This window comes from Melospiza melodia, chromosome 25 (genome assembly GCF_035770615.1).
Source record: "Melospiza melodia melodia isolate bMelMel2 chromosome 25, bMelMel2.pri, whole genome shotgun sequence".
Classification (NCBI taxonomy): Eukaryota; Metazoa; Chordata; class Aves; order Passeriformes; family Passerellidae; genus Melospiza; species Melospiza melodia.
In genome coordinates this window covers 7117099-7130198 of record NC_086218.1, presented here as the reverse complement: position 1 = coordinate 7130198, position 13100 = coordinate 7117099, and the positions used below count along the sequence as shown (strand labels likewise).

The 13100-nt window shown below is 59.1% G+C and overlaps 1 protein-coding gene across 1 annotated transcript in view; it reads right to left on the bottom strand.

Annotated features, from left to right (window-relative positions):
- LOC134429068 (Fc receptor-like protein 5) overlaps positions 1-13100 on the bottom strand; it is a 129071-nt gene that overhangs the window by 42652 nt on the left and 73319 nt on the right. Inside the window, exon 5 of the mRNA XM_063176158.1 lies at positions 2488-2734. Within this exon, the coding sequence (XP_063032228.1) occupies positions 2488-2734 (247 nt within the window). The remainder of the gene's footprint in view (positions 1-2487; positions 2735-13100) is intronic.

Genomic DNA, 13100 nt, shown 5'->3' with positions numbered 1-13100 from the left:
CAGAGGAGGGGTTTGGGACAGGGGAGAAGAAAATCTAGAGCCTCCTGAAGGCTGATTTGGCCATCAGAGCAATGCAGGTCCAGGACAATGCTGGGTTCCTCTGGTGGAGGAAACGTGGTGGGGGAAATTTCTGGGAAATCCCAGTTCCTTATTGGTGGCTTTCCCTGGAAGTCGTTCTTTGTGTGACCATTGGGACTCTGAACCTTGTTGTCTGTTTCAGTTGGTTTTATTCGCTCTCATTGCTGTTTTAGGAAATTGTTCTTCTCTGAGCACTTTGGGATTTTTTGCCTCCACAGGGAGGCAGAGGAGCAGTTTTTAGTGGCAGCACACACACGAGTGGGTGCCCATGGGTGGGGACCCCCAGTGCCCCAGAGTTGCCCCCAGTGTCACAGCACATTCCTGTAGATGTCACCAGGTTCCCGTGGTCACCCCTGGGGTCTCCGCAGCTCCGTGTAGGTCACCTGGGCATCCTGGAGGGTGGTGGCACGGGGGGACGCTGCGAGAGACACGGGCTGTGGGATCTGGGTGGGGTGACACTGGTGGGTGACGTGTCCCTCTGCGTGTGTCCCCCCTGTACTCACCCCCTGGCCTCTTGGTGACCACGACGTGGGTGTACAGTACCTCCCCCTCCTCTGGAGGGGTCACGGGATCCGGGGGGCCCTGAGGGAATAAAGTGGTTTTGGGGGAGGGAATGGGAGGTCTTGGGGATTGGGGTAAAATGGGAGAGTGTGGTTTGAGCCCCCCACTCACCTTTCCTGCTGCTTCCTGGCAGCTGCAGAGGAAAGAGGGAAGAGGTGACTGTGAGGTCCCCAGGGCCCTGACCCCTCTCAGGATTCCTGAACCCCCACTGGACCCTCAATTCCCCTCAGGACCCCCAAGCATCCCTGAAGCCCCACAGAATAATTGAACATCCCCAGTGCCCTCGACCAACTCAGTCTCAAGAGCGCAAAGCCCAGCAGGGACAGAGGCCCTCAGATACCCCCAGGACTCCTGAAAGAACCCTCAACATTCCTGCAGGACCCTCCACGGTCTCCCCAGTTGCTTAAGGACCCTAAGGCATGGTCACAATTCTGGGGCTGTGGGTGCTGCCCTATCGCTCCTCACCTCTGGGGGCCTCTACAGCTCCCTGGGAGCCCTGTCCCCCCATTATTACCCACCCACACGATGCCAAGGGTGCCAGGTCACAATGACACCCACAAGGAGGAGCAGGAAGAAAAGGGCTCCACCAACACCTGCTGCCACTGCAAGAAACAGAGGGGGATACATCAGGGTCACCCATTAGCCCAGGAGACCAGCACTCCCTGGTGACCCCATGTGACCCCACCTGTGACCCAGGGTGAGCCAGGTGTCACCTCCAGGGCCAGCTGAGGGCTGAGTGCCTGGAACACGCAGTGCCCGTCCTGTCTCAGCTGGTTGGTGGCCACGGACTGGTAGGTGCCCGAATGTCCCACATCAACAGTTCCTGAGCTCCAGGAGGGGACCCCTGGCCACCTCCTGCCCGTTGTGCAGCCAGGTGAAGGTGACAGGGGCTGAGCTCACCTGCACTGAGCAGGACAATGTCACGTTGTCACCTGAACATACCTGGTGTGGCAGCGGGCCGGGAGTGATGGTGGCATTGGCCACGGGCACTGTGGGGACAGAGACTGGGCTGGCACCTGGTGAGTAGGAATTGGGGTACCGTGGGTGGGGTCATCCCCAGCCCGAGGGTCCCACTCACCCAGGACGGTGACATTCAGGGGGTCACTCTCGGCCACCCTGTCCCCGTCACCGACCCGGCACTGGTACTGGCCGCTGTCATTGTCCCCAACGTGGTGCAGCTCCAGGTGGGGGCTGGTGCCCAGCAGTGCCCCTGAGCCCTCCCGGTGCCAGGAGAAGGACAGGGGACCTGTCCCTATGGCCACCTCACAGCTCAGCACCAGGCTGTCCCGAGTGCCACCTGTCCCCCAGGTGGCTGCACTGACAGGGACACCCCCGAGAGTGGGACCCCTGTGGATGGCCACAGAAGGGATTGGGGACTCAGGAAGGGTGGGAGACACAGGAGGGGAAAGAGGGGATTAGAAGGGCACAGACAGGATCCCCGTTAGCAGAAGGGGACCCTGGGAGGCAGGTTGGGACCTAGGGATATTGGTGAGACCCCATGGAAAAGTACAGAGACCCAGGCAGGGATGGGGAACCACAAGAGAGACTGAGGAGTCTCAGGGAATGATTTGGGGTTTATAGATAGGCCAGAGGACCCATGGAAGGAAGGGAGAGCAGAGGGTGGAGCAGAGACCTTGGGAAGGGTGGGGAATCCAGGGAGGAATGGGAAGGACAAAGAGAGGGATGAGGGATCCGGAGGGGGAACTGGGCAGTCATGGGGGAAACCAAGAGGGACGTGGGAAATTTTGTATGACCCAGGGAGGAGTAAAGGGAGGGATGAAGGATTCAGGCAGGGATAGGAAATCCTTGGAGGATGTCGGGCTTCCCTGTCCCCATCGTTGCACTCACTGTGTACTGTCACTGTAACCCTCTTTGACACACTCCACTTTGACACCACTTTGCTCACCCAGCCCTCACATTGGTAGTTGCCACTGTGGTGCTGCTGCAGAGGGGACAGGGACAGATCGGTGCCATCATGGAGCCCCTCCAGTTTCTTCCCCTTGTGGTAAAATGACACCAAGGTGATTGTGTTGTTCTGCCAGCTCCGGCAGTGCAGTGTCACCGTGTCCCCCTCCAGCAGCGTCCGTGCTGGCACCTGCAGCACCAGCCCGTCTAGGGGACAGAGAGGTCCTGTCGTACCTGATGGCACCAGGATCCCCCCATTGGGTGCACCAGGGGTCCCCAGTTCCAACAAATGGTTTCCCCACACTGGGATGCTCTGGGATGTCCCCAGAGCAGAAGACAGGATCTGGTCACACAGGAGGTGACCCATGGAGGGGAACCCACCCAGAGCCCTTGGGGTCCCTGCAGGTGCCAGGCTGGGGACACCTGAAGCCCCCTCACCATCTAAGACTCTCTCAGCAGGCCTACGCCTGGTGCCGGATCTGTCACAGGTGTAGGTGCCAATCTCGGTGACAGTGAGGCGGTCAGGTCCCTGCTGCCCCCAGCGCCGTCCGTCCTTGTACCAGGTGGCGGCAGTGGCAGTCCCCGAGGCCTGGCAGCTCAGTGTCACCTCGTCCCACAGCACCCTCGGCCTCCAGGGGGGCTCCACGAGAAGCTGGGTGGTCTGAGCACCTGCAGGTGACAGGGGACACCAGCCTGCCAGGGGCAGTATGGGGCTGGGGACAGCAGGGTGGGGCCATGGCATCCCCCGAGGACTCACCAGCGAGGCCAAGGGTCTGGGCTGGAAGGGAGAAGGGACAGGGCTCCGTGGGGGTGGAACTGCAGGGAAAACAGCACAGCGGCAAGGGGTGTGGGGGCTGTCCCCAAACTGTCCCTTTGGGGACAGCATTTCTTGTGGGAAAGTGTTTCTGGGTGGTCCACAAAAGATTCAGAGTTGCAGGGGGACATGTCTGTGTCACAGCCACCCGTGCACAACATCCATGTGGCACAGACACCTTGGAACCATGGACACTGAGGGCACCCCGGGCTGAGGCAGAACATGAGGACACTGTGGATACCCCAGGCATGAGGACACCACAGACACAGCCCATGCTGGCCCAGGTCACCCCCACCAGCTCATGATCCCATCCCCATGATCCCATCCCCATGGCCACATCCTCACAGTTCTTGTCGCCTTCTGTCCCTGCATCCCAGTTCCCTTCCCCAATCCCCAGAGCTCCCTGAGCCCAAAGGTGCCAGTCCCCACATTCCTGTCCTCACATCCCCATCCCTAAATTCCTGCCCCCTCTTCCTGTCCCCAAAGCCACCCTACATCCCCAGTCCCACCAAGGTTCACTGTGGGTAACATGGACTGGCACTGCTGGCCTTGGGGACCTCAGGGGACCCTGCCGCCCCCCTGTGCCCCCTCCCCTCCCCATCCCTGGGGTGTCAGGCCCATGCCCGGGGCACTCACCCCACAGGAGCAGCGCCACCTTCCCAGCCATCCCAGTGTCCCCAGCCATGTGCACTGGCTGTCACTCGCTGCTGTGGCCACCGCTCCCCTGGCTGGCGGCTCTTCAGATGAAGGCGAAAGGGTGAGGTCACATCCATCCCCATGTGTAGGTGGCCCTTGGTGGGGGCAGGGTGCCCATGAGCTGGGCACAGGCTGGGGACATGGTGGGGGATGCTGTTGCAAGAGTGGGGGGCCCAGGGGATGTGGGGAACCAAGGATGGATGTCCAGGAGAATGGGGGTCTCCATGCCTGGGGGGATTCAGGGATGGGGGTGCTGTGGGAACATGGTCCCCAGGGATTTGGGGTCGTGGGATGTGGGTCCCAAGTTTGGGGTTGCAGGGGAAAAAGGGGACCCTTGGGAATAGGGGTTCTGAGGGAAGAAGCAGCCCATGGGATGGGATCAAGGCAATGGTGGTGGCGGGCAATGGCAGTCCTGGGATGGGGGTCCCATGGTTGTGTTCCCATGGGAATGGGGGTCCCATGGTTGGGTTCCCATGGGAATGGGGGTCCCATGGTTGGGTTCCCACGGGAATGGGGGTCCCATGGTTGGGTTCCCACGGGAATGGGGGTGCCAGGGATGGGCAGTGGCTTGGTGGGCATGGGGGTCACAGCTCCTTCCCAGGGTGCCTCAGATTTTGGGGTGACTCAGAGCCCAGCAAAGCCCTATCCCTGAAGCACCCCAGGGCTGTCCTGGGAGTCTCTGTGTCCCTGCCCCCCACACACCCCTGGGTCAGGTCCCCCCATTTCCTGGCTCAGCAATCCCAGGCAACACTTGAAAACCAGTTGGTTCAGACCAAAGGCACAGAATAAAACCAAAAATCTTTCCCACACCATTATTTTCCCAATATGTAAAAACTCAGTGAAAATACAACTGGCAAGGTATAAATGCTCTGCTTTATAGAATCCATTGCTTTCCCAATAAGTCACTCACAAAAAACCCGCAAACAAATCATAATGAAATGAGAGTTTTCAGTTCTCTATAGGAGCCATTGGTACATACCACAGCAGCGTTTGCTTGGGGATAACACAAAGTGGGGAATCTCCCTGAGTGGCCAACAGCTCCATGGGATTGTTCCCTGCCTGCTGGGTAGCAATCCAGCCCTGAAGGAAGCCTTTTCTCGGGCCATCTTTAGGAACTCTCCCCATTTTGCTCATTCCCACCCTGAAACTTAATTGACTTCCCTTGTAGGAAGGGGAAAAGCTCTGTCCATCCCTGGGACAGGGCACAGGAATCTGTGGAAATGCCTGTGTGTGCCTCAGGGTCCAAATGATTAATTGATGCATTTCTGGACTGGTTCCTTCGCAGGTGCCCCTGCAAGGGTTTTTCCAGCCAGCCCTGCTCTGAAAACCATCAAAGGCCCTCGCAGAGCCACTGCTTGGGCTCTCTTTGGGGTTTTGTGCTTCTTGCAGGGCTGAGCAAACCACAGCTCAGCTCATCCTGTGGGGGGGCCTTTTTCCACCCACAGAATTCTCACCTCTGCAGCAGCTCTAAAGCTGCCAGAATCAAAGCCAAGGGGGCAAGGGGCACCCTCAGGTTCTGGCTGCCACCTGGGGCTGGGCAGAGCAGGGCTGGGCAATGGCCATCCCTATGCAGTGGGGCTGGGCCATGGCTGGGCCCCAGCCTTGCATTGACAGGGGTCCCCAGGATGTGCCACCCCTGGGACAGGCACCCGGCCAGGAATGTGCAGGGACATTTCTGGAACTGCCACCCCCCGGGACAGGACCCCCCATGCCAGGATGTCTCAACCCTGGGGCAGGATCCCCCAGCTGAACTCCAGAGGAGAGACCTTAGAGGACAGATGCCCCCTGTATGTGCCACCCTAGAAACAGAGAATGCCCCCTTTTCCCATCTGACTCTCAGCACAAACAGCCTCTTCCCTCTCCTCCAGGACAAAGAAAGTGAAAGTGTTGGGCATGCACAGCCCAGCAGCTCCATCCCCCAAATCCTCCTCACCCTTCCCTGAACACCCTGCTCTCCATTTCCCCCCTCTCCTGGGTCCCCCAACCCATTCCCTGCTCAGGTGCACCCCAGGATTTCTGAGTCAGGAACCGGGGGTGAAGGGATATGGCAAAAAGTAAGAAGAATAAGGAAAAAAAAGAGAAATAAAGAGAGGAAAATGTCAGGGGCAGGCGAGGACACAGAGGTCGAACTACCCAGGACCCCATGCAATGTCTGGCCAGGAAACGAACACCCCAGGGGTGATTATGTGGGGCCTAGGCTCACCCCAAAATCCAAGGCGCCCAGGGAAGGAGGTGTGACCCCCATGTTCCCCCCCACACTGCCCAACCCTGGCACACCCATTCCTCTGGGACCCCAACCTTGGAACCCAATTTCCTTCTGCCACCCCTTCCCTGAGACCCCCATCCCTGGACTGCAATTCCCCAGGATTTCCAACCCCAAGGAACACCATCCCAGTAATTCCAGACCGTGGGACACCACTGCCCTTGGAGACCTTGATTCCCCCAGGACCACCATTCTCACAAGGTCCCCCTTTCCCCTGGCACCCCCATTTCATGATGACAAATCCCAGGAGGCCACATTGTTCTGGGACCCTCATCCACAAATCTGAGTCTACCCAACCCTCGGGACACCCATTTACCTGGGACCCCATCCCTGGGCACCCCATTCTCCTGCACACTCATCCCTGGCTCCCTACACAGCCTTAGACTCCAAATTGTGGAAACACTATGTCCCCACCATGTCCCACCATCCCCCACCATGTCCCCAGACTATGCAGCCTTGTCCCCAGCCTGTCCCCAGCTCGTAGCCACCCTGCCCTCACCAAGGGCCACCTACACGTGGGGACAGATGTGACCTCGCTTCCTTCCCATTCATCCGAAGAGCCGCCAGCCAGGGGAGCGTTGGCCACAGCAGCGAGTGACAGCCAGTGCACATGGCTGGGGACACCGGGATGGCCGGGAAGGTGGCGCTGCTCCTGTGGGCTGAGTGCCCCGGGCACGGACCTGACACCCTGGGGATGGGCCCTGGTGAGGCAGAGACTGGTGGGGAGGGGGCACAGGGGGGCTGTGCGGTCCCCTGAGGTCCCCAAGGCCAGCAGAGGCAGAGCAGAGCATGGAGCTCAGTGTGAGCAGAGATTTAGGTTGGCTTTAGGGACAGAAATAGGGGAACTGGGATGTGGAGACAGGAAGAGGGGGATAGAGATGTGGGGACAAGTATGTGGCAGAAGGATCCTTGGGGCTTGGGGACTGTGGGGATAGGGACAGGGGAACAGGGATACTGGGACATGGAATGGGGCCATATAACAATGCAGATGTCACCTGGCCATGGGGAAAGGTGCCATTGGAATGGGATCATGGGCACAGGACCATAGGACTTGGCTGTGGGGACAGGTGCTGTAGGGCTGGTGGAGGTGGGCAGTGCAAACATAGGGTGCCCACAATGTCCCCATGACCCTCACCAGCCCTGTCCCTTCTCCCTTCCAGCCCAGATCCTCAGCCTCGCTGGTGAGTCCTCAGGGGATGCCAGGTCCCCACCCTGCTGTCCTGAACCCTGCAACAGCCCTGGCAGCCTGGTGTCCCCTGTCACTCACAGGTGCCCAGACCACCCAGCTCCTGGTGGAGCCCCCCTGGAGGCCGGCGGTGCTGTGGGACCAGGTGACACTGACCTGCCAGGGCTCGGGGACTGCTGGTGACACCACCTGGTACAAGGATGGGCAGCGCTGGGGGCAGGAGGGAGGCAACAACTTCACTGTCACTGAGAATGGCACCTATACGTGTGAGAGACCTGGAAGTGGGTGCAGCCCACCCGTGATTGTCTCAGACGGTGAGGGTTGTTTGTGTCCTCAGCTTGGCACCCATGGGAACCCCGGGGATGCTGGATGGGCTCTATTCCATGGGTCACCCTCTGGTGTGACCAGAGAGTGTCCCCTATAGAGGGGGACATCCCAGAGCATCCCACTATGGGGGGACACTCGTGTTGAAATTGGGGAAACCTGGTGTGCTGGCTTTGATCCAATATGGGGGTCCTGATGATATCAGGACCCTCCAGACCCCTGTGATGCGACAGCACCCCTCTGCCCCACAGACCAGGTGGTGCTGCAGGTGCCAGCGCGGACACTGCTGGAGGGAGAGACGCTGACACTGTGTTGCCGGTACAGGCAGGAAAAGTCTGTCACTCCGGTGTTCTACCGCGAGGAGACGGAACTGAGAGTGCTCCACAATGGGACCGAGCTGTCCCTGTCCCCTCTGCAGCGGAACCACAGTGGCCGTTACCACTGCAAGGCCTGGGTGAACAATGGGGTATCACAGGGATGGCAGGAGTCAGTGCCTGTGACAGTGACAGTGCATGGTGAGCACCTCACAGCCGCCACCCTTACAGCCCCATAGCGCCTCGCCAGGGACTCGGGGTCACCGTTCCCAAAGCCCCCCATTTCCTGCCCTGAGCTTGTCCGGGGACCAGTGCTGGAGGGTCCCCCCGAGCCCACCCAGGGGTCCCCCCTCACTCTCAACTGCTTCAGCACCCCCAGCCCCCTGCGGCCCCGAGCCCCCCTCCTGCACGTGTTCTACTGGGATGGGCAGGTCATGGGGGGCCTGCAGGGGTCCCCGCAGCTGCTGGTGCCCGTTGTGGGGGTCTCCCTCTCAGGGAATTACAGCTGCCAGGTGCGCTCCCAGGGGGGCCGTGCGGAAAAGCAGCGCCCAGCTCCGCATCATGGTCCGCAGTGAGTGCGGGGATGGGCACGGGGAGCCCTCACAGCCTCCTCTAGTCTCCTTTCCTGGGCATCTCCATGTCCCTCAGACACCATGCTTGTGTCCTCCGCCTCTGCTCTGTGTCCCCTCACCCCTCTGTGGTGTGACCCCGTCCCCAACATCCCCCATCACACCCACCCCCCTTGTCCCTACCCACCCACATCAGCTGCCAGCCCCTCCCTGTGCTCTCAGCCCAGTCTCTGTCCCCACAGTGCCGTGGCCAATGCCACCATCACCCTTGGCAGCCTATCACACCAGGTGTGTGCAGGTGACCCCGTGACCCTGCGCTGCTTGGTGCAGGTGGGTTCAGCCCCTGTCGCCTTCACCTGGCTGCACAATGGGCAGCAGGTGGCCCGGGGTCCCCTCCTGAAGCTCAGGGCAGTCGATGTGGGACATTCGGGCACCTACCAGTGCATGGCCACCAACGAGCTGGGACAGGACGGACACCGTGTGTTCCGGGCACTCAGCCCTGAGTGTGCCCTGTTGGTGACACCGTAGGGACATAGGGACAAAGGTAAGGTCACACAGGGTCATTCGGGGTCGAAGGATCCTTGAGGTTCTGGGTGACCCTGATGTGTCCCCCTCTGTTTCTTGCAGTGGCCGCAGGGGTCGGTTGGGCCCTTTTGTTCCTGCTCCTGCTCGTGGGTGTCATTTTGGCCTGGCACCGGTGGCACCGTGTGGGTGGGTGACAATGGGGGGACAGGGGGTCCTAGGGAGCTGTAGAGGGCCCCAGAGTGTGGGCATGATAGGGCAGCACCCATAGCCCCAGAACTCACCTTGCCTGGGGGTCCTGTAGGGTTTGGGGAGGTGCTGGAGGGTCCTGCAAGAATGTTGGGGGTTCTTTCAGGGGCCCTGGCAGTGTTTGGAGCATGTCTGTCCCTGCTGGGCTTTGAATTCTTTAGGCTGAGTTGGCCCAGGGCACTCATAAACTGGGGGGCTTTAGAAATGCTTGGGGGTCGTGAGAGGAATTGCGGGTCCTGTGGGGGTTCAGGAATCCTGAGAGGGGGCAGGGCCCTGGGACCCCACAGTCACCATTACCCTCTTTCCTTTGCAGCTGCCAGGAAGCAGCAGAAAAGGTGAGTGGGGTCTTCAACCATGAGTCCCCTTTTTCCCGCATGTCCCAAGTCTCCATCACCTCCCACACATTGTCTTTTTCCTCACAGCACCCCCCCTGATCCCCTGGCCCTCCCAGAGGAGGGAGAGGTTGTGTACACCCACGTTGTGAGCACCAAACATGTGCAGTGTGAGTGCTGTGGACTGGGATGACAGTGACAGTGGTGACACCCTTTCCCCTTTGGTCGCCCCAACCGTTCTGTCCTGCAGGGCCCTCAGGCATCACCGACCACCAGTAACCCTGGGTGGCCTACGTGGAGCTGCGGGGATCACAAGGGCGACCAAGAAATCCCAGTGACATCATTGAGGTTGTGCTGTGACACTGGGGGCAACTGGGGGGCATTGGGTGTCCCCACCCATGGGCACCCACTCGTGTGTGTGCTGCCACTAAAAACTGCCCCTCCCTGTGGAGGCACAAAGATCCCAAAGGGCTGAGAGAAGAACAATTTCCTGAAACAGCAAAGAGAGAGAATAAAACCAAAAGCTACAGCAACAATGTTAAGATTCCAAATTTTCACAAAAAGATCAATTTCCTTAGGAAGTCCCCAAAAGGACCAAACTGTGAAAACTCTCCCCTTCACAATTCCTCCACCAGAGGATCCTGCAACTTGCAACTTCCTTGCTCTGATGGCCAAAGTGGCCTTCAGGAGGCTCTGGATTCTCTTGTGCCCTGTCCCAAACTCCTCCTCTGCCTTGTTGCACCCATGAGGATGTCACAAAGCCCTGTGGGGGTTCCAGAGCCTCCCCCTTCTTCAGAGCAGGTCAGGATCCGGCCATGGCACAGAGTGGGATGTCAGAGACAAGAAAAGTTTGATGTCTGGAGACATTGTGGAACAGCTGTGTGTGGCAGGGATGGGTCAGACTTTGCTTTTAGTGAGATAGGGCCCCGTCTGTCCATCAGTCTGTCAGCCGTGGCACACTGGGAACAGTGTGAGGCTCTGCCAAAGCCAGCTCCTGAATGGCCGGGTGACCAGAAGTGCCACCTGGAGAGAGGGCCCTTGGTAGCTAAACTGGCTTACAACGCAGAGCATGAGGTTGCCAAATCCCAGACCCTGTCTTTCTTGGAATGTCTGTCTCATCCCCGGAGTTGACAACTCATTTAAATGAGAAATGTCTGCCAAAGAAAGTGGGAACTGTCCTGGAATTAAAAGAAGACCCATGCTAAAACTTTTATTGATTACAAAAATGATGGGCTTCCAGGCCAAATTGTAGAAAAAGGAATAACAGCTCTTTACTGGGAAATTTATAAACCAGAACAGAACAAAAACCACAAACCCAGAACTTTCCCTCCCGCTCAGCGCTGTTGGTTTTTGTGGCAGTTATAACCGCGGCCAGCAGGGGGCGCTGCAGGGAGCACTTCCGGCCAGCAGGGGGCGCCCCGGTGCAGCTCCATCCCCTCAGGGGCCATGGTGGCCTCGGACGGGAGGGAGGAGGGGAAATCGGTCCTTTTGAAAACTCGCGGCCACCAATCTGTCCCGGCACCACCACCGGCAGCGGGCAGAAACCGCCAAGGCAACAGGTTGGATCCCAGTGCCCACGGGCAGTGTAACAGTGTCCTGGGGCAGGCACACACCCTGCACAACACCCACAACCACTCTCTATGATCCTGAATGGAAGGAAGGCAGCACCTGACCCCAGGCAGGTCTCAGGTCCACAGCAGCACCTCTGGTGGCTTTACACCACAATTCCTGCAAACCCTCAGCCTTTCACTCAGGTGAGGAGGGCATGGATGGCGCAGCTTTGGGACCACCTGGAATCCAGAGAGGGTCACTCCCCACAGCCCCACCATTGCTGTGGGTGAGCCCCTGTTCGATATTTCCACACTGTTCCCTCATGTCTAGCAGCCATGGTCAGAACCCAAAAATTCTTCTCAGGCTGTTACAAAGGGCTGCAGGTTTGAGACAGGAAGGATAATAGACCTGATCAGGTTTTTGAACAGATTGTTGTTGCCTTTGAAGGGTATTTGGGGCTCTCTCAGAACCTTGGGCAAAGGGAGAAAATTATCAATTGCTGCATTTCTGGACTGCTTCTCCTGCAGGTGCCCCTGCAGGGGCGGTTTCCAGCCAGGCCTGCTCTGAAAACCATCAGAGGCCCTCGCAGAACTGCTGCTTGGGCTCCCTTTGGGTTTTGTGTTTCTTGCAGGGTTGAGCAAACCACAGACAGGCCTTTTTTCCCCAACAGAATTCTCACCTCTGCAGCAGCTCCACAGATTCAGAGCCCCTTGGAATCTGTCTGTGGTGATGCCCTGACTGCCAGCACCTTGTGGAGGCTGTGCTGGGCCACGAGTCTCCCAAAAATCTGAGGCACCCAGGGAAGGACCCTGAGACCCATGGGTCCACCCAGCCACTGCCCATCCCTGGGACTTCCATTCCCTTGGAAATCAAATCATGGGTGTCCCATTCCTATATGTTCTGCATTGCATGGGACCTCTACCCCATTCCCCAGGATCTCTATGGCCCAGTATCCCATTCCAAAAGAACCCTCTCCTATTCATTTCATCCCCTGAAATCCTCCTTTCCCCAGGACCTTGATTCTCCAAGGACCCCAGTTCCTAAGGGACCCCACATTCCCCCACCATCCCAATTGCATGAACCCCAAATCCCTGGAGCCCACATTCCCCTGGGACTCCCATCTCTGAGTCCTCCCAGCCCTGGGTACCCCCATTCCCATGGCACCCCCTGTCCCTGGTGATTCCCCCTCTTCAGGATCCCCATTCCCAGGGCCCCCATCCCTGGGACCCCCCATTCCCCTGGACACCCAGCCCTGGCTCCCAAAACTCTCTGAGCCCCCCACTCCTGAGAACCCCATATCCCTCTGTGTCACATCCAACCTTGTCCCCATCCTGTTCCCGCCCTGCCCACAGCCTGTGCCCAGCTTGTGGCCACCCTGCCCCCAACACAGGCCACCTACACATGAGGATGAGACCTGACCTTGCTTCCTTCCCCTTTGGCCAAAGAGCCACCACCCAGGGGACAGCCACCCCCAGCAGCAAGTCACAGCCAGTGCACATGGCTGGGGACACAGGGATGGCCGGGAAGGTGGCACTGCTCCTCTGGGGTGAGTGCCCCAGGGTCTGACAGCCCAAGGATGGGGAGGAGAGGGGGCACAGGGAGGCTGTGGGGTCCCCTGAGGTCCCCAATACCAGCAGAGCCAGTTCATGGTACCCACAGTGGACCTTGGTGGGGCTGGGGATGTAGGGTGGCTTTGGGGACCGGAAGAAGGGGCAGGAATTTGGGGATGGGGATGT